Below are 21,267 nucleotides of genomic sequence, written 5' to 3'. Positions count from 1 at the left end.
GTCTCTTGTCCGTGCTGTGCCGTGCTTTTTGCTCCACTTCTGTGTGTGTGTGTTACGAATTAACCTGGCTCTTTCTCTAAGCAAGCTAACCTGTCTATTTAACCAGCCAACCATAACAGAAAGTTTAGAATCCGGGTGTCTTTGGGCCTGTGATCAAGCAGTAGTCTCCAGATTCTGTTGTTATAAGCTCCCTTCCTCATCTCCTAAGTTATCTCAACAGCTCCATGGGATTCCAGCTTAGGGGATTCAGTTGGAAGGCACCCAGGATGGAGTCACCTTTAGCTTCTAAGAAGCAAATTGTTTGCTACAACTTGTCACGGGATAATAATTTTGCTGCCAAAATAGCATCTACAAATAAGGGATGTGTGTGAGGGTAGTCCTTTTTTTGCAAGGTTACAGCTGGAAGGCCTTAACATTTGGATATTTAGAAGAGATGACTTTCCTCTAAGTGGAAGATTCTGTCATAGGGGTGGGTAACCTGTGTCCCTCCAGATGTTGTTGGACTCTTTAACTCCCATCAGCTGCCAATGGAGCTGTACCCTAACAAAATCTGGAGAGCCATGGGTTCTCACATCTCTGTCAACCGGGTATGTGTTAAGCTTTCTTCCGCCTTTTCCCTGGAGCAAAGTAGCCAGCATGATTGAACCAGGCAACGCTAGAGGATAATAATGGAGAGCATTGCTTGGGCCCCGGTTTTAAGGTGGAGAAGTTCCTGTACAACATACCAGTGTGGCTGAATTCCTCACTTGGTTCTAGTTGCAGCAGAGGGGTAAAACACGGTTCACACGGAGGAGTAAAAAAGGACCAGTGGTGGGTAGGGATGAATTTGGCTTCAGAACCCTTCCAGTTTCGTTTTGAGGCCTTAGGAAACCTTAAATCACATATTCAATTAACGATGGGAAGCACAGTTCCCAAAATTTCAGAAACTGAAATGGCAGCCTTATTTTTATCAAGAAACCAATTTTAGGACAAAACCCAGGCCATGAGTAGGAGTCACCCAAGGGCTTGCCATGTGTCTCTGAAGGTATATCTGCTGTTGGGGATTGTGTTGAGAACATTCTAATTCTATTGCTAATAGTATTTTAGTATTGTTGGACATTTATACATTTCATAAATGATTGAGAATATTCTTTTTTGTCAGCACACAAATGGTATAAGGGGTAAGAAGTTTAAAACTTCCAAATGAAGCAATTTGTGACATTTCAATCCATGTATTAGTATATATAGTTAGCTTAAAAATGCAAACCAAGGGACCTTTCTCCTGCAACCCAAGACTTGCTAGGTGGTTGTGTTTTGCAGTCAACTGGCCGAGGAGAAGAAATTGGGGGGAGAGGGTTGCATCCTGCTTTTCTGTCCCAGACTTGAGAAGCATAAACTCTAGCATGGAGGGCTTCTCCTTTCTCAGGCACCAAGTTTTGTTGAAAGGGCAGCTACCAGCCTTCGTTTAATCCACAATATTTGGTGACTTTCCCAACAGGAAAACCCCCGTAGATGAAAAGTCTGCAATTCAAGCCACAGAAGCCAAGACAGCCCCCGCAGCAGAAGTCAAGACGGTACCCAATGAAGCCACACAAACAAATGAAAACGAGAGCAAAGCATGATGGGCAACTGAGCCGAAACAAAACAAAACAAAAAAATTAAAAAAATTGACAGAACAAACAACTTCACCTGAGCATTTAAAACACACAACACACATCTCATCCCTCTAATGTCTTTGCCTTTTTAAAAAAGAAAACAGACAAAAAAAATGCATACAATGGGGGAATTGTGGTGGTTTTGGTTTTTTTTTGGTTTGTAGGAAGAATTTTACTTTATGTGCACTTGCTTTTAAGAAACGAAATGTTTTACTTCTTCTACAAGGATAAGCCCATAACCCCACTAGGATACCAGGGCCCTTGCGAAATATCCATGCAGAGTTAACAAAACAAAAAACCCAACTGCAGCATGTTTAGGAGATTCAGAACAGAATTAGGAAGCCAGACTTGGCTCTGCCAGGCTGAGCAGACTGGGGTGGCCAGTCGCAGATCGTTTATTTTTATACTTTTCAGCCGAGTTGAGAAAAACCTGTAAACTCTTTGAAGTAAGTTATCTCCTCCCCATTTTATTTTTTATTTGGTTCACTTTGAATTCGTCCTGTACGCAAAGTGTGTTTTCCCTTCCTGACTGAATTCTGTTCTCCTTTCTAAAGGGGCAATCCCCCATCAGTGACTGTTGCGCAGAGCCTTCTGGAACGAACGGGAAGTGTGCAGGGTACCCGTGGATGTTCATTTAAATGGGGCTTGCGTGGAAGACGTTTTTGGCCGATTGCGCCCCCTTTTGGTACAGGTGATAATTCCAACATGTTTCATTTTAGGAAGAATGCCTTTGGGCAGTTTTGGAGTTTATCTTTCAAAGTGCAGTATTCCTTGTTTTGTTTTTTGTTTAATTTGGTTTTGCCAACTTTATTTTCTTCCAGTGTTTACAGTCGACAAAACGTTTTTTAAAACTTTTGTTGTGTTTAAATGTCTATGTAAAATAGCTGCCTTTTTTTAAAGAGAGATTGCGAGAGAGAAAGAGAGAGACTGAGAGAGAGAGAAAGTAAAAACAGGCTATATAGATAGTAGGTTGATCAGCATGCTTGCTTTGCAAAGGGAGACATTTTGAAATAATGGATGTTTACAGTAGGTGTTTCCCCTTTTGTCTTTTCTTTCTTTTTTAATTATTATCATTTTTTATTTCTTACTGGAGTAAGAAAAATAAGCAAACCCTTACCCTTTTCCTCCGTTTTATACAAATGGGCCACGTAAAGTCCAATCAGTGTCCTCCTTCAGGGTACCCTACTGATGAGCATGAGTTTAACTTTAAGTGTGTGAATAGAGGAGTGAAGTTCTGAAAAGCATCAGCACAATATCTGCAATTTAGGACACTGGGAAAGGTGGCTTTGTTGGTGCACGGTCCAAGTATAGCTGGTTAGGGTGTAAGAAGTGTAAGTCATTCCATCTTCAAGAATGAATATCTTGTGCTGCAAACCTGAGTTTCAAAAATGCTTCCTCTCAAACGAATAGGTTAGAATTTGCTTCTGATGGAAATCATATTTCCAGGGTGTTTTTAGGACCAGGCTGCTGGGCCACGATGGTTCAGCTCCAGGCAGCTCCAAATCTCTCACTAGGATCAAATCTCAAGGTCAGAATGGTTCCCCATTTGCTTTGATTGGCTGAAGATTTGATAGGTTCATGGCTCCCCCTCTGCTTTGGTTGGCTTAGTCCAATTTGACAGGGTCCACCCCAGTTCCTGTCCATGGAATATGAGACCTTTAATGTCCAAAGCTTCATTGCATTACACATGTGCCCAAAGGCTTAAATGTGTAGTGCAAGATTGGAGGATCTATTATGTGCAAAGCTGTTCGCTTTTCAATACGTTTCCCCTTTGAGAGAAAAGTCACTGGCTTGAACTTCAGCACTTGCTCAGTGGTGGTGCGGAGTCAGGGTCAAAACTGAATACAGGAAGTAAGTTATTTTTCTTTTTCTTATTCTAAGGCATTATCTCCCCTTTCCTCTCCAGGAATCCCCCCCTAAGGTTAGTTAAGCCAGAGGGGAGGTTGTATAGTTAAGGGCGGGTCTCAGAAGGTAAATTAAAAATTACCCACTCTCCCTCCTTATTTAAAATATATTGCTGCAGATACGGCTTCCTTTTAGCCTACACAATGTTTAAAATGTAGTGAAGCTCACCACTTACGGGAGTTTGGCATAATTTTGGAGAGGAGGCAAGGTGGAGGTAACCTACTAAGTACCATTGCTGTGCAATCCTGATTCAAAAAGCCCATTGAAAGGAATTCAGTTTCCATAATCACACCCTGATCCAAAGCTTCATGTGGCTCTGATGCACTCAAAAAACTCAATAAAAGCAGAGGGTATCCCATTCAGTTCAGCTGAATACAACAGAGGGTGTACCCTCGAGAGCTTTCAAAGATAATGAAATGAGCAGGATCCTGGTCTCTGCACTTGCAACAAAATACATGGATGGAGGCAGTCTTTTATCCATTTCTGGCAAAAGTCACCAATGGTCTGCTGGAAAAGTAGGACCACTGTCCCCATCCTCCAGTTTCTGATTCTACAAAGTTGTTAGGAAATATTCAAATATTCAAGGGTTTTTGTTGTTTTTTTAAGAGAGATAGAGAATATGCATCAAATAATCTGATCTGGGAGGTTTGATCTGATATTTAAGCTGATTTCTGAAGCACTTAATGATCTTCTTAACTTTTCTTACCTGAATAGTCATGTTCAGCATTTTTGCCCCATTGCTCACATACCACAGTATGAAACTTAAGTCCCCCTTGTTCTATTTGGGATCACACCCAGAATTTACAGAGTTCATGCAGTGGTCTTGTGCTTAAAGTTGTGACTTCGCTGCTTTTTAAAATAAATAATTGTACAAACAGGGATGTGGGTAAAAGGATGTAGAGGTGAAGGAGACCAGCCCTTTGTATAGAACCATCTTTTTTCCATTTTTTAAAAAAAGAATTTCATTAGATCTGCAAGCTTGTGCACTGTGGGTGCGTGAATATCTTAGTGTGAAATGTGTTTTTTGTCATAGTATCAAAAAATTTAAAATCAGAAAGAAAGAAAACCTTCCACATCGTTTGGGTGTGGAAGGTGTAGCGGGAATAGTTTGGGGTGATCGAGAAAAATTCCAAATGATGAAACCCCAATTTCAGGATACATAAAACGAAGAGAATACAACTGTTCTGGACTGAAGAAAAGTAGCCTTGAAATCAAGATTTCCATGACCTAGTACCCTCCACATATTTTGGGGCTACAACTCCCATCATCCTTGACGGGCTGATGGAAATAAAGAGCCCAAACCTTTCGGAGGCCACCAGGCTGGGAAAGGTTGCTTTAAATATATATATATATAACCTGCAAAATTGAATGTGATCTATAGCATTCCTTTGCGCTAAGGTCAATGGGGGGGGGGCAAAGGAAGGGAGGGAGGAGGTGGCAGTGGGGGGAGACTGCAGTCCGGCCTAAGCAAAATGAAGCCACGCCTTTTGATATAATAATCTCATGTGCGCAGTCCGTCAATGTGGCATCTCTCAGTTATCATTCCCAACTGTGAAAAACCAAGAGTCTTTGTCATTTTGCTAAATGTGGGGGCAGGGTGGGGGCTGCTTTCTTGTTGTTTTTGTTTTTTCTCTTCAGCTCATGGGGGTGGAAATGGAGGCTGCCTTTATATCGATGCGCGTGCACCCAGCGCCTGTGGCGTCCGAGCCTCTACTGTGTGCCTGGGTGGGGGTCTTGTTTATGAAGGTATAAAGTGGGGAGGGGAACTCTAGCCCTTCGAGGGATTTATTTTGTTAGAGGGTGTAAATATACCCCCCCCCCGGTAATGTTCTCACATGGACTTTTTTTCCTCCCCAGAGGGAAATGAATAGGCAGGGATTTATTGTTCGGAAGATAGCAAGAATGGCGTCCCTTGGTCCCTGAAGGTCGGCCATTGTGAGGGCCTGCAAAATACTGTCGCCAACCAACTCTTGCCTCATACCTCATATGTTATATTTCCCACCAAGCGACGAGTGGCTAACGGGAGGCTTATGCTACCATAATCTGCCAGTAGCCTCTCCAAGTGGGTCCCACACAGGCAAAGTGGCCCGTGAGTCTTCTGTGGGAACGTAATTTTTTCAAAGCTTGGCTAGGGTAGCCTTGCTGTGGGCGAGCATTTTTCAAGCCTGGCTGCCATCTTGAGGCCTGAGCTGAAGCCCACTCGACATCCCTGGAAAGATTCCTATGGCTTTCAAAGGGCTTTGATGTCAGCTGAGCCTTCCTGAGCAAGAGCAAAGCCTCACAAATTCCCTCACGAACCGACCAAGATGGCCGCCATTTTTGCCCTCTTTCCCCTCACCAGGCAGGCATTTCTCAGCATGGTTGAGACCACGGCTGCTTCATTAAGAGCTCTTTGGCAGGGGAGCATTTCCACTTTGCAGCAGCAGCCCTCCTTCCTGTCCCAGAGCTCTTTGTGAAGCAGACTTTTATGTCTTGGTGAGGGGAATGGTGTTCAGTATCTCTCTGCCTATTCACTTTTGCCAATATGTTGTTCGTTCCTCCTTTGGCAGCGAAAGAGTTTTTTTTTAAATTTAGAAGCAACATTCTCTCTTATGAATTTTTAAAGGTGTCTTCACATTTATTTTTATACCTGTTTATTTTATTTTTCGAGCAGACACAGACCTTTGAATAGGGACCAACAATACACTGTTTACGATGTGCATATTTATATATGTATGCGTCATACATATATATCTATATAACCACCCAGCTTCTCGTAGTACGGTAAACATGTATTTCATGCAATGTATTAGGAAAAAATAGCACATTTTCTTGCTTGAGTTTTACCATGAAGTCTTTTTTAAAAACAACAACAACAGCTGTGTGGGTTTTATTTTATTTCTCCCCCTTTTTCTGTGGATGTCTTCAGACCCCTGGGGGTTCACTTAGGCAATGGTGATAGTGGTTCTCAGTCCTCCATTCACATCCCTACCCAGCATTCCCTGTTTTAGGGGCCTTCTCTCTTGTTATAAAAAACAAAACAAAAGATAAAAAACTTTTTACCGAGTGAAACATGGAATACCACCTTTATTTCCATTCTCACCAATGTAAATACTGATACTAACGGAGAATTTTGACTTTGCATTCTGTCAGAATACTTGTGTTCAAATAAAAATTACCAAAAAAAAAAAAAGTTTTTACATTGTCTAGCCCTCTGTTGTGTTTATATCGGCGGCAGCTTTGCAATCTCTCCACCCGCCTCCCATAGCCAGAATAGAGTTAAGATATTGCTGGATTACACCTCCAATCCTTCCACATCTCTAGTATAGGTTCCATGGCTCTTTGATTCTTTCCAAAGTATGTTTTCCAACTGATGGCCCAGGTGGCACGGAAGCAGGATTTCTTTTCTGACAGGCTCCTTCTTATTAAGAGAGTCATCTTGACTTTCTTGACAGTGGTTTTTGATGGTCTAGACACATAGGCTGAGATGGGAAGGGAAAGCACTGGTGATTCAGACATCCATCTTCCTCACGTCACTTAATAATTACAGCTGAATGTTGGAGACCAACAATGTATGGGGGGGGGGGGGTCACATTTGGACTGGGATAAGGAAGTCCTGTTGGTGATTGCTTGCTAACACAGACTGTCTGTGAGGGAAACCATCATTTAGATTGTGAAAGCTATAGGAAGAAGAATCCTCATGAAGTTGCCTTATAGAATCAGCCCATTGAGAGTAGTAAGAACCCTCCTTTTCTCCAACAAATTTCTGTTGCCCATTAGTTTTAAGGCAAAACCGAACAATGGTTTAATTGTGTGTTTGCAGGATCACTTCCAGCTACATCTCAGCACTCATGGGATGTTTGATTAGATAGAAATCATTGGGGAGGGGCAGCATCAAACTTTCCTGAAGCAAAACATTCACATCAAGTGGCTCCTCTGAATTCCTTGCATTTAAGCCTAACCTGAGTTGAATCAGATCATGGGTCTGTAGCATTGCAAGGCTTGTTTGTTTTTAATCAGAACTTAACATCCTCACATGGAAAGACACACACTCTCTGGGGATATTAAGTTTCTAATCTAAGTTGGCTTCATCGAGCACATTAATCAAAGCCCTTTTTGACAAGCTCAATTATGGTGCACTTTTCATAAGCAAATCCTGGAGGTGAGAGACTCCCCCAGCTGCTGTTCATTTTCAACTCTTCAGAGGGGAGGTGAAAACGACCCACCAGACAGCAAATTGAATGCTTAAAAATTGACAAAAGGATGCCTTTGGTTCATCAGGTGTCACCATCGACAGCTGTACTTACACCAGCCCTTGATAGTCCATTACTGAGGTGTAAGCTGGCAACTCTGAAAAAAACATTTACAGCAGTATGTATTGTATGGGCCTGCAGAAATGGCATGTGTCCTATGCTACCAACTCTTCAGAACTGAAATAATAGCCATGGTGAGTCAGACTTAAGGTCATTCTGACCTGGCTCCTGCTTTGGAGATGAATCTTGTAAACATGGCCTATTTATTTGTCCCTTGGATTCAGACCTATGAATCTGGCAGTTCCGTCTTGGAACTAATAGACCCATGGAGTGGAGCCAGTCTAAATTGCAGAGGTCATTGGTAAGCACTAGCAACCAAATTATGAAAAGAGGAGAGTGGTCTCACCAACTTTTCACTGAAGAACTAACTTTTGGGCTGTCCCAGATGCATACGTCTAGAAGGCTTCCTATAAACTGCTAGTCTAATTAAGCAATAAGCCATCATGACTGATGAATTCTAAAACCTGGCCCATGGACCACTGCCTCCTCCTCCAGCCTAGATAACCTTTTAACTATAGCTCTGTGGTTTTTCTGTTACGTTCTACTCCATAAATAACATGCTCTCCCTCTTCAGTCCAGGCATAGCAAAATATGTCAAGAGTGGGCAAAGCTTCAGGCTCTCTTAAGTTGACTATTAACTACATTTGAGGCAAACCAATTGATATATAGAAGTTGCTGCCTCTCGGGACTTCCCAGCTCCACCCAGATGTGGCAAGATATGATTACCGGGTGTTTATATTTGCAAGATTTCACACAGTCTCCTGGGCTGTGTACATGTGTAGCCTCTGAAATGTCTTTCCAGTGTCCTTTTGTACATAGTGGTTTGCAGTTGTACACATCTTTATGCAAGAGCATCTAAAGTAGCAACTCTCTATATGCCCTTCACCCACTGGTGGGCATGCTTTCAAACAGGTATGCAACAGTGCTCTATATTCCCCCCATCCCCAGTTAGTACATCCTCAGACTTTTTTAAAAAGGCAGTCTCAAAAGAGAGGTTTTTGTTCTGGGTTGGCCCTTATCTCGCAGGTGGCTCCTTTGGACTTCTCAAGAGTTGTGTGGTTTTTGCTGTCCTCCAGTAGGAAGGCTGCAGAAGCTCTCCAGAGAACTGTCAAATTTCTTTACAGAAGCCAGTACAGAAATAATTTTAACAAAGCCACACAAGCACCATAAATAATAATCTTTCCTATGCACTCCTCTAACACCCTGTGTTGTTCTAGGCAACTGCACCAGACCTACTGCTCTTCAGTGAGTGAGCATCAAAATGAACTGTGAGAGTGACTCCCGCCTCCTCCTAAAGATTAATGCAAGTGCCTGGAAGATGTTGACCTAAATTTATGGTGTTGTAGATCAAATTCCAGTGTACCGACATAGGTTTGGCATCTCTAGAGCTGGGCTGATCTCTGTGACAAAACAGGCTGAAAAACACCATATTGGATTTGAGTGTTTTTCTTTAGATACTCATCAATCTCCAGTTCCCTTTTCGGATGTTCAGGCTTCTAAAGCCATCACTCAGTGCCAAGAAATTCTCTTTATGCTGCAGAATTGCTTGGAGAATATGTAGGTAGACAACTGGTACGCTGCTGGAATCGACTTGCCTGCTCTGCTCAGTGTTTTCCACCAAAGACACATTCTGCTAACAAGCAAACAAACTTCTGTAGGTGAAAGCAGCAGGGTATGGCATGGTGGCAAGCTCCTGAAAGCGGTGGGATGTGAGGACCCTAGAAATTCAGTATCTGCTCATAGATCGTGAGAACCCTACTGCTGTGGCCCTTGACAATTTGCTGTTTTTAAATGTGTGCTAAGACTTCTGTACACAAGTGAAAGCTCTGGATTAGTTTCCCTGACTGCTTCTCCCATGTTTAATCTGCTCTTTCCCCGGCGATTGTGCATGGGAGCCTGCTCCACGATTAGAAATGGAGATGAGATCAGTTGCTCAGCGCTACCCTGGGCTCCACAGCTCATCCAGCAACCTGTCAGGCTCTTATCTTCCACAGCTGGATGAGCTCTTAATAAGTTTCAGAGGTGATTGGCAGCCCTAATTAAAAACAAAAAGTTGTGATTGTAGCCAGGAACTGGGAGGCCTGTTGAAATGGCAGGTGATGGGCTGGATAGATGAGAAAGAGGTGCTCTCTGTTTTTAAGGACTCCAGAGGTGAATGATAGTTTTGAGGTTCTGCCATCTCCTTAAATCATCTTTGATAGAGAGGGTAGCAGGCAGCCCAGCAAGCCTAAGGCTGCCCTGTTCCAGTTGCTAGACTGCAGTGGCGATCAAAACTTGGAGGGAGCTGACTTCCAGCAGGAGCTGGCCAGCAAAGAAGTGGGTACAGGTGGCAGCATCAGAGTTTGCAGGATCAGGGAGAGGCCCCAAGGTGGCTGCTTCAGCAAGGATCAGAGACCAGTTTGAATTCTTAAGTGGCAGCACTTATCCTCTGAATGTCCAATGCCTGTCACTCAACAGAGAACTGAAAGAAAGTTAAATAGGCAGTGCTGCCCTGGCTAAGAGATGTGCATTTCAGCATCATTGGGTAGCATCAAAGTGCAGCTTTTGACTTGGGGAGAACTCAAGCTCACCCACACCTACAGAAGGCCCCTTCTGCCTTGCAGCTGCTCTCCATAAAGTACCCAGGCATCCCTTCCTGCGCCCTTGCCTAGAGGTGCCCATGAATTTTCAGCTCAGAGTTGCAGCACACCTCCGGGAGAATTAAACACATATAAGACACATGGCAATCAGGCAACAGCCCAGAGCTTGGAATCCGAAGATTTTTGACAAAATAGAGACACTTTTAAGCAGGTTGTTAAAAAATAAAAAGATTTACAATATAGGCGTTGGCCTTGTATGCCCCTTCTGGCAACTCCTGCAGCAAAGCTGGTGCCAAATATATTGCTCTGCTTTCCTTTGGACCACATCAGCAAGACCAAGAGGGGATATTGACATCGGGGCATCCCAGGACCTCCATACACACTGCCTGGGACTGTCCCCCAGGGAGGTCACTTTGGTGCTGGAAAACAGTGGTTTGACTTTACTCTTGGAGGTGCACTCCATTGTCTCTTGAGACATTACGGATAACAACAACAATAACAACAAAATGTAACCTTGGAGTTAAATATAAGAAGTGTAGAAGCAGGAAGATCCTCATGAGAGCCAGTGTGGTGTAGTGGTTAAGAGCGATAGACTCGTAATCTGGGGAACCGGGTTCGCGTCTCCGCTCCTCCACATTCAGCTGCTGGGTGACCTTGGGCTAGTCACACTTCTTTGAAGTCTCTCAGCCCCACTCACCTCGCAGAGGGTTTGTTGTGGGAGAGGAAGGGAAAGGAGATTGTTAGCCGCTTTGAGACTCCTTCGGGTAGTGATAAAGCGGGATATCAAATCCAAACTCTTCTCTTCTTCTCTTCATTCCAAATATGGCAGGGGAAAATGGTGGGTGCTAGACAGACATGTATGAGGCTACGTCAGATGAGAGAGGAATGTTGAAAAAAATAAGCAATACAAGCAAGGGAGCAGTGTAGCTAAGTTGCTTGAGGTCTAGAGAGACAGAAGGATAGAAACAGTGAAAAGAAAAACCTGGGTTGAAATATTACTTCTCCTACTGTAAAGTAATGGGGGGGTGGGAGAGAATTTTTCACAGGGAAATGCTTGTGAATTGTGCTTTGGCAGTTTGTGATGGGAAGTGGAGAGGACCATGCAGCTCCTTGAAACCTCTGTTGATTGGAAGCTTCCTAAGAGAGGATCTGGAGGAGAAACACAAGGCTGTGTGTTCCCTTAGCTCTCCAGTGGGTGAACAACAAAGGGGCAATGGGGTTAGGAAGGGGAACCAAGCTGACTACAATTGGAGGCAACTGGAGAGGAAGCACAAGGGCTGAATCCTGGAGCTTAGAGGCTATATGGACACCCAAGGGGAGTCAGTTGCCTTGAGCACAGCGAGAGAAAGATCTAGAGTACTGTTAAGCACTGGATCTAAATTTCCAACCCCAGGTGATGAATACAAAGGAATCTGCAAACAGTTCCACATGCACATATACCTGCTAGAGCAGGCTTCCTCAACCTCGGCTCTCCAGATGTTTTTGGCCTACGACTCCCATGATCCCTAGCTAGCAGGACCAGTGGTCAGGAATGCTGGGAATTGTAGTCTCAAAACATTGGGAGGGTTGAGGAAGCCTGTGCTAGAGAGATCTAACCTCAAGTAATGCTAATGAGAGCTAACAAGTCTATCTAGCTGTGGTGGCACAACCTCATGCATTTTGCTTTCCTCTGTCGGGGCTCTAACTGGATCAAATCAGGATGTGCTGTGGATGATTTAATTAGGTTAGAGGCCAGGTAGAGAGAGACAGAGGCATTCCATGGGCTGGAGATCTCACACTGGAATACATAGCCAAAGTTTGCCTCCATGATCATTCCAAACTCAGGTCAGCAAATGCAAAGCACAGCTTGCTCTGCACATCTAAGATTTTCCTCTGCACACTTTCCCAAGCAATGTGGAGCTTTCTGGAATCCAGGTGCTAGGAGGCATTCGTGAAATCTTGAGACTAAGCCAAGGACTAGGACCTGATCCTCTTCTTTTTGGATGACTGGAATGTGCTTTTCCCCCAAAAGGGGCTGAGCCACATGTTTACATCACTGATATATAGGAGTACAGTGGTACCTCGGGTTACATACGCTTCAGGTTACAGACACTTCAGGTTACAGACTCTGCTAACCCAGAAATAGTACCTCAGGTTAAGAACGTTGCTTCAGGATGAGAACAGAAATTGTGCAGCAGCGGCACGGCGGCAGCAGGAGGCCCCATTAGCTAAAGTGGTGCTTCAGGTTAAGAACAGTTTCAGGTTCAGAACGGACCTCCGGAACAAATTAAGTACTTAACCCGAGGTAACACTGTATACTATCTATCTAAAAAAAAAAGTCCACAAAGTGCAAAAACCTGTAACGTTACTTCATCTACTAAACACTTAGAAAATTATACAAAATCATTGTCCAACCTGATCGGACTGTTAATTATGAGATAATGAAGCAGAAATATGCATTAACTTCCACAGTATAATTTGTCTTTCAATAATCAATAAAAGCACCCCACTCTTACAAATTTAGGATTCTGCGACTGTCTTTTAATTTTTATGTCTCACTGATTTTTAACAATCATGCTAATTGCCAAACCTTGTTTATTCATTTTCTACACATATTTTTGGCATCCCTGCCACCACCCTCAATTCTTTGCAATGATGAGCTTTGCTGTTGTTACTAAGTTAAAGATGTGGCAGAAGTCAGAAGTCAGAGCGCAGGGAAATGCTGTTTACCTTCTGGTCGCAGCGGTGCCTATTTATCTACTTGCATTGGCATGTTTTCGAACTCCTAGGTTGGCAGGAGCAGGGACCGAGCAATGGGAGCTCAGCCCGTCACACAGATTCGAACTGCCAACCTTATGATCAGCAAGCTCAAGAGGCTTGGTGGTTTAGACCACAGCGCCACCCATGTTCCTTTCCCTCTCATATACTCCTACACGCGAAGGAACTAGTGTTTCATTCAATGCTATAAGGTTTGGGCCACCAAAAGCGAAATATTTTATATAAGTGTACAGTGGTACTTCAGGTTAAGACCTTAATTTGTTCTGGAGGTCTGTTCTTAACCTAAAACTGTTCTTAACCTGAAGCACCACTTTAGTTAGTGGGGCCTCCTTCTGCTGCCGTGCGATTTCTGTTCTCATCCTGAAGCAAAGTTCTTAACCTGAGGTACTATTTCTGGGTTAGCAGCGTCTGTAACCTGAAGCGTCTGTAACCTGAAGGATCTGTAACCTGAGGTACCACCGTATTGAGATATGGTGGGAAGCGAATGAACCTCTTTCAGCAGAGCACAGCAAAATAATAGGGGGTTGTGAAGTAAGAGCTTCCGAAGGGACTCTCTTCAGATTGTGTTTTTAAAAAAGAAAAAGGGGAGGAGTTGGCCACCAGGAACCAATCTGAGACTCATGTGAATTCTAGACTCTAAACCCAATCACAGTTATTGTTGCTGATCCAGTTGTGAACTTCTAGTGATGGCCAGACTCTGGTGGGAAAGGTGGAAGCTCACCAGCTCATTTCAGCAATCAAGAACATATGAGCAAGCTTCAAAAAAAAAACAAAAAAAACGGGGTCCCATAATAATCCAGTCTGGGGGGGGGGGGGTGGAGGTAGAGAAGATGAACTATGTTGAGGGATGCTATGTTGAGACTCCATACCTTGGCCATGGCTGCCATCTAGTGGACAGTCCTCCATTTGATCTTGCTTTTGCTCCACAATTACTCTCTTTCAGTCATAAAATACTTTCCTGACTCAATTGTAGCATACCCCAGGTGCTAATATGCTTGGTTAACCTACGTCCCAGCCATTGTAAATCAAGCCTGGTGACTGAAGAGGACTGGGATAGAGGCTCAGAAGAAGCAACGGTGCTTTCTTTTGTCTTTGTTGGATTCGAGCTGGGATCGGGGCGCAATTCCTCAGTTTTTGTTTTATCAGTCTAACAAGATTCCACGAAGAAGGGCAACACTTGGGTTTAATTTGCACTGTACAATGACAATCCTGGGGACAGGACTCGGCTGCACGCCTGCTCCCCTGCACTGCAAATAGGTTTGCAGGAAGTTTCTGTGACTTGGATAACACTTGGAAGTTGACCAGCAGCCAAGGCCGGCCCAAGACAGTTTGTCACCTGAGGTGAACCATAAAATGGTGTCTCCCTCAGATCTACAGCAGGGTCAGGGGGAGAACAGAGATCTACATTGGGTTCTGCTGCCCCCATGAATCCTGCCGCCTGAGGTCACCTCACCTTGCCTCATGGGTGAACTAACCCTGCACATTCCTGACTTGGATGGAGAAGGGGAGGGTATATATGGATAAATTAGGGTGTGAAAGATAGAGAGGCTGGATGATGTTTGGACATTTCCATATTTTGAACTTCAAACAGAATGCAGTATTTAGGAGGGAAGATCATATTTAGATGTGCGCTCAATGCTCAGCAAGCATGGGTGTGGGGAGGAGATTGAAGAATGGTGTGTGTGGTGGACACGTATATATAGCCAGTATGTACTTAGTAGTAGGGATGGGAGAGAGATTTGCTTTGTATTTTAATGCAAACTTACTAGTTCACACTGTCCAAAACAACCCTTCGAATGCACACGTCTCTGAATTTTCATAATGCAGCTCTGCGACCAGAGAGTGGCTACCAAAATGCACACATTAGGAGAAAGGGCATGTGTCAGGGGGGAAAAATATAGCATATAGAAATGCCTTGCCTCAAAGAGTGCAAATATGTGTACATTAGACACAGCTGCATGCAAAATTGAGTTTATCAAAAGGAACACCCATGAAAATGCTGGGGAATTTTCATGAGGACCTGTAAAAATAAATGACCCTGAACTGATTTATTCCTGCATTTCAGAGGGTTGGACTAGATGACCCCTGGGTACCTTCTAATTCTATGATTCTATGATGTAGCGAACAGGCAAGGTGGGTAGGATGGAGAGAGGAACTGAAATTAACAGATTTGCCCTTCCCTGTCTCCAAAGTTGGGGTCCTAAAAGGAGCACAAAGCGCTTAAGTTCTTTGTGATGCTTGAATAGAGAACTGGAAGCAGCAAGTGTTTAGTGCCTGGTGATCCAGCCAGCTTCCTTGATTCTTTGGTCTCTAGCAGACCTTCCCAGGTTAGAGGATACTGGCCTGCCATTGGGTGTTCATAATTCTCATTATCCCCTCACCTTCCATTAATATTTATTTGCTAGGAAGAACATGGTAGACTCTGCAATCTCAACTAATGACTTGCTTGGCATTCTGGCTTTGAAGGGATCCATTTAGCGGTACATAGAAGTGAAGGTGTGAAGGGGGAGAAGAATGATTTACCGCAGGAAAGGCAGTTAAAATAAATGTCTGCAAGGCCAGGCACGATCCTGCTAATGGACGAGAGCTGCAAAGAAATCACTTTGGCAAATTTCTCTCCCCGGCTCCTTTGCACTAATAATGTTGTGTAGAATCTGAAAAGCCAAGGATTTGAGGCCTGCAGGGATGGTGATGGAAGAGGAGCAAGAAGCGCCCAGTGTGATCCATGCAGAGAATTAATGGTGCAGAGTATTCTGGAAGGAGATGGCGAGAAGTAGAGGAGAGTGAGAGGCAAAAAAGTGCCATCGTGTTTGGTGGGCGGCCTCGGGGAAGCCAGCAAAGTGTGACATACCCTCCAACATTTCTCCAGTGAAAATAGGGACATCCTAAGGAAAAGTGGGGCATTCTGGGATCAAATCAGAAACTGGGATGGCTTCTGTAAATCCAGGACTGTCCCTGGAAAATAGGGACACTTGGAGGGTCTGGTCTAGTGCTGTGGTTAGAACAACGGCGGCTCATGTGTTGCCTGTTAGGATATAGTTCTGTTCCACCTTAAAAGGGAACATGCATGACTATTGTATGTCACATGCCTGTTTACTTCCAGCACAGTCTGCTGGGAACTTCCGTTTGTATATAGCTTTTGTGTTACTGCTGTTTTGCTGGAGACAAAAGGAAGCAGACATGTTTTCCTCTGTTCCTGAGCTATGCTGAATAAAATGCCGTACATTATGCTTACACATTTCTCTGTCTGCCTCTTCTCCTGTGAGAAGATTTATGCACTCTGCTGATAGAGCGTGCACAGGTCTCTAAACATATCTGAGGCTCGTGTCACTAATGTCGAAACTCCGTTCGTCAGAGCTGATAAGGCTCATCTTCGGAATCGCCTCCCGACGTGTTTAACGACCTCGAGCCTTTGATGAGGCTCCAAGGCATGTCCTCCCAGCAGAGTTTCCAGCAGCATGTGGAAGTGGTGAGACAGTATGAGCTACACTGTAAAGAGTTTTATTTCTAAACTATGCAGAACAGAAAAGACATCCTCTCTCTATAGAAGCAGAGAGCAACTGAACAAAGGAACAAAGGAAACAGGAAACCACTAATGTCATATCCCATCTCCTTTCCTGTGAGACTCCAATAGTATGGAATACCAGGAATATTAACAGAGTCCTATGACTCCATGCAGCTGCTCAGTGAGAAACATAGCTGTCAAGTGTCCCTTATTTGAAGGGACAGTCCCTTATTCCAGCGCCATGTCCCGCTGCTGTCCCTTATTGATGGATGTCCCTTAAATGTCCCTTGAATGATGTCCCTTAAATTTCAAATGAAGCAACTCCTCTCCCTCCCTGCCAGCCAGGGAAGAGGGAGGCTCCAACTGTGTTGCTTGGCTGTGTTGCTCACCCAATAAGGAGTCTAAGAACGACTGGGGGTGGGGGTGGAGCTTGCATGCCTTGTGTGTGGCTAGTTAATGCAAGCTAAGAGGTTTTTTGAATGCTGGATGCCATTTTGTTGCATGTGCTGCTGCAAACTTTGCAGTGCAAAGCCAGGCCAGGGAGCCATCTTAAGTTGAGGCTGCATAGGCCTTGTGGTGCATGTGATTCAGATTCTATTCAGTTGAACCTCTGGTTACAAAGTTGGTTGGACAGTGTTCTCGAAGCTACCAGCATGAGTTTGACCAGACTGCAGGAGGACAGGAAGACTGGAGTGCCTGGAACAGGTGAGGCTGCAGGTCCCTTATTTTCAAGGCTGCTGGTCCCTTATTTTCAAGGCTGCTGGTCCCTTATTTTCAAGGCTGCTGTTGACAGCTATGGTGAGAAACAGAAACTAACAGCTAATTGATGCTATTCCAAGGGAGACTGGCTGCCGGCCAGTGGCTGCCTGATGCCTCCGTCTTCCCGGCAGTATTCCAACATTGCCTTCCAGATGTTGGAGCCCCAACCAGCGAGACTGATGCTCAGGGAGGATGGCAGTTCTATTCAAAACAACTTCCAGCATAAGCTGCTCTGCTTACATAGAAAGAGCAAGCAAGTGGGAGCCCAGCTCACAGGGGATTCCCCCCCCCCCTTCAATAAGAAGGACCACCAGTGGCTCAACACAGACTTTGTCTACAGGAGGGCTGGACCTAGACACATCAAAGAAGCGATTCACTTAAATGCATTGTAAACTCATACAAGGAAATCTGGTAGGGAAAGATGGGACTCCACAGCACCCTCTGGTGTCACAGTGTTATATTACATATACAACACATATATGTAAAACACTTGCCAGGCTTGCCAGGCCTTGTCCACTGCGAGCCAAAGACTTCTGGGCATCGTTCACGTGACATTGTCCTCAACTGGAGCCAATCCCTCAATCCTGGGAAAACCTGAAAAGCAACATGCAAAACCAGCTTGCTTCAACCTGGCTGGGAGAGATACCCTCCTGGCTGAAACGCTCCCAGAGCTGCTGCCAATTAGTGTAGACAATACTGAGCTAAATGGTCCCCAAGGATCTGAGTTGGTTTAAGGCTAGTCCCAGTGTTTCTATGTATTATTTTACTGTTAGTTCTAGATTTTATTTTATTTGATTATTAGTATTTTATTTAATAAAAGTTATATACCACTTGATTGTAAAAAAAACAACCCCCCAAAACCTCAAAGCTGTTTAGTTTTTAATTTTTTGCACTGGTAGTGCACATGCCTTCTTAAACTAACTAGTTCTGATTGATCCCAATCGGGAGAAATAAGTAGCCATTCCACGTGGAAAATGCTAACAGTTTGGGTGTTGTTGTTTTTAAGAGATACGTAGCTAACGCTGGTGTTCGGTTTCGGTTAGTGGTTAAAAACGATCAGATGCTGCCATCTAGCGGCACACTTCTCAAATTGCAGGTGTCCCTTTCCTTTGAAGACCCTGCATGCTGAGTTCTTCCCATGGCCTTAGAGCAGTATGCAATGTGTGGGGAGTGGGAAGAGACCTCTGAGTGCAAGTGTGCTCGCACCACAGAATTATATAAAAGCATGACCAGTGCATGGGCAGCTTTCCATTCAATCCCTTTCCTTATTGTACCCCCTCAGAGTAGATATGGGTAACATAACTAAATCAGAATGCACGGCCATCGTAAACCTGTCCCTATAACTTAAGGGGGGAAAACAAGGCAGAATGAGGGCTCCACTACCAGTTCCTTTCCTTTTAGTTTTCTTCCTTTCCTCACGGTTATTATAAGAGCCAACTCCTAGGGCAGGCATAGGCAAACTCGGCCCTCCAGATGTTTTGGGACTACAACTCCCATCATCCCTGACCACTAGTCCTGTTAGCTAGGGATGATGGGAGTTGTAGTCTCAAAACATCTGGAGGGTCGAGTTTGCCTATGCCTGTCTTAGGGGCTGTGGGGGCTTTGGTCCTCACAATAATTTTTTTGAGAGGGCTGGGCCCCCACAAGGTTGATTGGCATTCCCATTCAAATGGTGTGTGCGCACTACATCCTGTGATTAGTTAATATGGGGTGGGGCTTACCTGGGCCCCCACACTATTTTATTCAAGTTGGCACGCTTGGCTGTTGTTCCTTATCATAAATTGCATGTGCTAAGCGGACTCGGAGAAAATGAAACCCTTTCCTACTTGCTGCTTCGGCTACCGTGCCGCTTCCTGCTACAAACTGTGGAGGGTGTTCAACCAAGTTTCACCCAAGATTAGACCTAATGAAATCAATGGGCCTTTCTTAGTCATGTCCGTTAATTTCCTTGAGCCTGAGTAATATGGGGACGCGGGTGGCACTGTGGTTTAAACCACAGAGCCTAGGAGTTGCCGATCAGAAGGTCGGCAGTTCGAATCCCCACGACGGTGTGAGCTCCCGTTTCACTTTCCCAGCTCCTGCCAACCTAGCAGTTCAAAAGCACGAAGTGCACGTAGATAAATAGGTACCGCTCCGGCAGGAAGGTAAACGGCATTTCCGTGTGCTGCTCTGGTTTGCCAGAAGCGGCTTAGTCATGCTGGCCACATGACCCGGAAGCTGAACACCGGCTCCCTCGGCCAATAAAGCGAGATGAGCACCACAACCCCAGAGTTGGTCATGACTGGACATAATGGTCAGGGGTCCCTTTCCCTTTATCTTATATCCTGAGTAATATTTAGGCCTTGTCACACTGGGTGCCATCCCACTATATGTTGAACATCCAGTGGAGCTATGCAGCCGGTGCTATTTTTCTAGAAAAAGAGGTGTTGGGATTTATTGTGAACGCCTCCCTTGTTCTCTTAGAATGGCACTGACGCCCACCTGAGAGGTGCCAGAAGTGAGTTCCAATGAGTTCTAGCTGAAAAAAACTGTCACTCGCTGTTACTAGTGTGAGCTCTAGGTGGCAATAGCACATTGTTATTGCCTTTTGCATCACATCAAAAAGAGAAGAGCTTACCTTTGCTTTTTAAAATAAACATGCTTATTTGCTTTCTTCGGTGGCTACCTGTTGCAGGTGACTTCCAAGGCCCCTCCTGCTCTCCCTCTTAGGGTTTCTTATACTTAAACCAGATTTGGACTGGGTACCTCTTCAAAAGGGATGCGGGTGGTGCTGTGGGTTACACCACAGAGCCTAGGACTTGCCGTTCAGAAGGTCTGCAGTTCGAATCCCCGCGATGGGGTGAGCTCCTGTTGTTCGGTCCCTGCTCCTGCCAACCTAGCAGTTCGAAAGCACATCAGAGTGCAAGTAGATAAATAGGTACCGCTCTGGTGGGAAGGTAAATGACATTTCCGTGTGCTGCTCTGGTTCACCAGAAGCAGCTTAGTCATGCTGACCACATGACCCGGAAGCTGTACGCCAATAAAGCGAGATGAGCGCCGCAACCCCAGAGTCGGCCATGACTGGACCTAATGGGCAGGGGTCCCTTTACCTTTACTTACCTCTTCAAAAAAGTTAAGGTGTTATTAATGCTCATAAATGTGTCTCATTGCTTTTTGATGTTATAGACAGATAATATTGGTTTTTATCACTTTGGTGTTTGCCTCCTTGAACTACTTTGGGAGGAAGGATAGGATAGAAATTTTAATCATCATCATATTAATAGAGGGCTGCCCTGTGCAAAGTAGGATGCCTTATAGTTGGGGGTTAACTTGTCCCCCCTGTGCCATTTTCCTTACAAAAAACGGTAAATGAATTGCTATTCACCTCCAGTGGACATTCAGAAGTGATCCTGTCATCTCCAGCTGTTGCTTTCTGAACCTTTCTACAGATATATGGAAACCATTTCCATCTCATCTCATGCCTAAGGTGATCTGCATCTTGTCAGTTAGATGCTGCAAAATGGGCAGGGTCTGGACATGCCTCATCCTGTCAGGGCTTAGCAGATCAGAGATAGCAAGAGAGAGATGCCCCCAATTTTGCACTGATGAGCAACAGACTGCACAATATTCCCTTCATGTGACATTTGTTGCCTTTTATCTGACAGTGGTTTCAAACAGCAGAGAGAAGAGGCTTGAGTTCTTGACCCCGGTCAGTAATCCAGGTTCCCTTTGTGACTTTGAGCAATCCGCTGTGCCTCAGCTTTCATTTCCCCATCTGCAGAATGGGGGACTATTGCAATGACACCTCACATATTAAAAGTACAACACTGTCCAAACAAACTGTAAGGGGTACAGGT

General features: G+C 44.6%; 1 protein-coding gene and 1 long non-coding RNA gene across 9 annotated transcripts in view; one reads left to right on the top strand and one right to left on the bottom strand.

Moving 5' to 3' along the window:
- Positions 1-6,711, top strand: part of NCAM1 (neural cell adhesion molecule 1) — a 216,291-nt gene extending 209,580 nt beyond the window's left edge. For 7 of the 8 annotated variants that reach the window (XM_083713940.1, XM_083713937.1, XM_083713936.1 and 4 more), the window contains one exon: positions 1,478-6,711. In XM_083713940.1, the coding sequence (XP_083570066.1) occupies positions 1,478-1,601 (124 nt within the window). In that variant the 3' untranslated portion in view covers positions 1,602-6,711. The remainder of the gene's footprint in view (positions 1-1,477) is intronic. The other variant, XR_014558241.1, reaches the window with a different exon arrangement.
- The window catches only part of LOC310832429, a 186,386-nt gene that overhangs the window by 12,919 nt on the left and 152,200 nt on the right, over positions 1-21,267 (bottom strand). The gene's annotated exons all lie outside the window — the stretch shown is intronic.

The sequence above is a fragment of the Podarcis gaigeae genome, assembly GCF_964106915.1.
Source record: "Podarcis gaigeae genome assembly, chromosome: 15".
Lineage (NCBI taxonomy): Eukaryota > Metazoa > Chordata > Lepidosauria > Squamata > Lacertidae > Podarcis > Podarcis gaigeae.
This window is presented reverse-complemented; position numbering and strand designations above follow the sequence as displayed.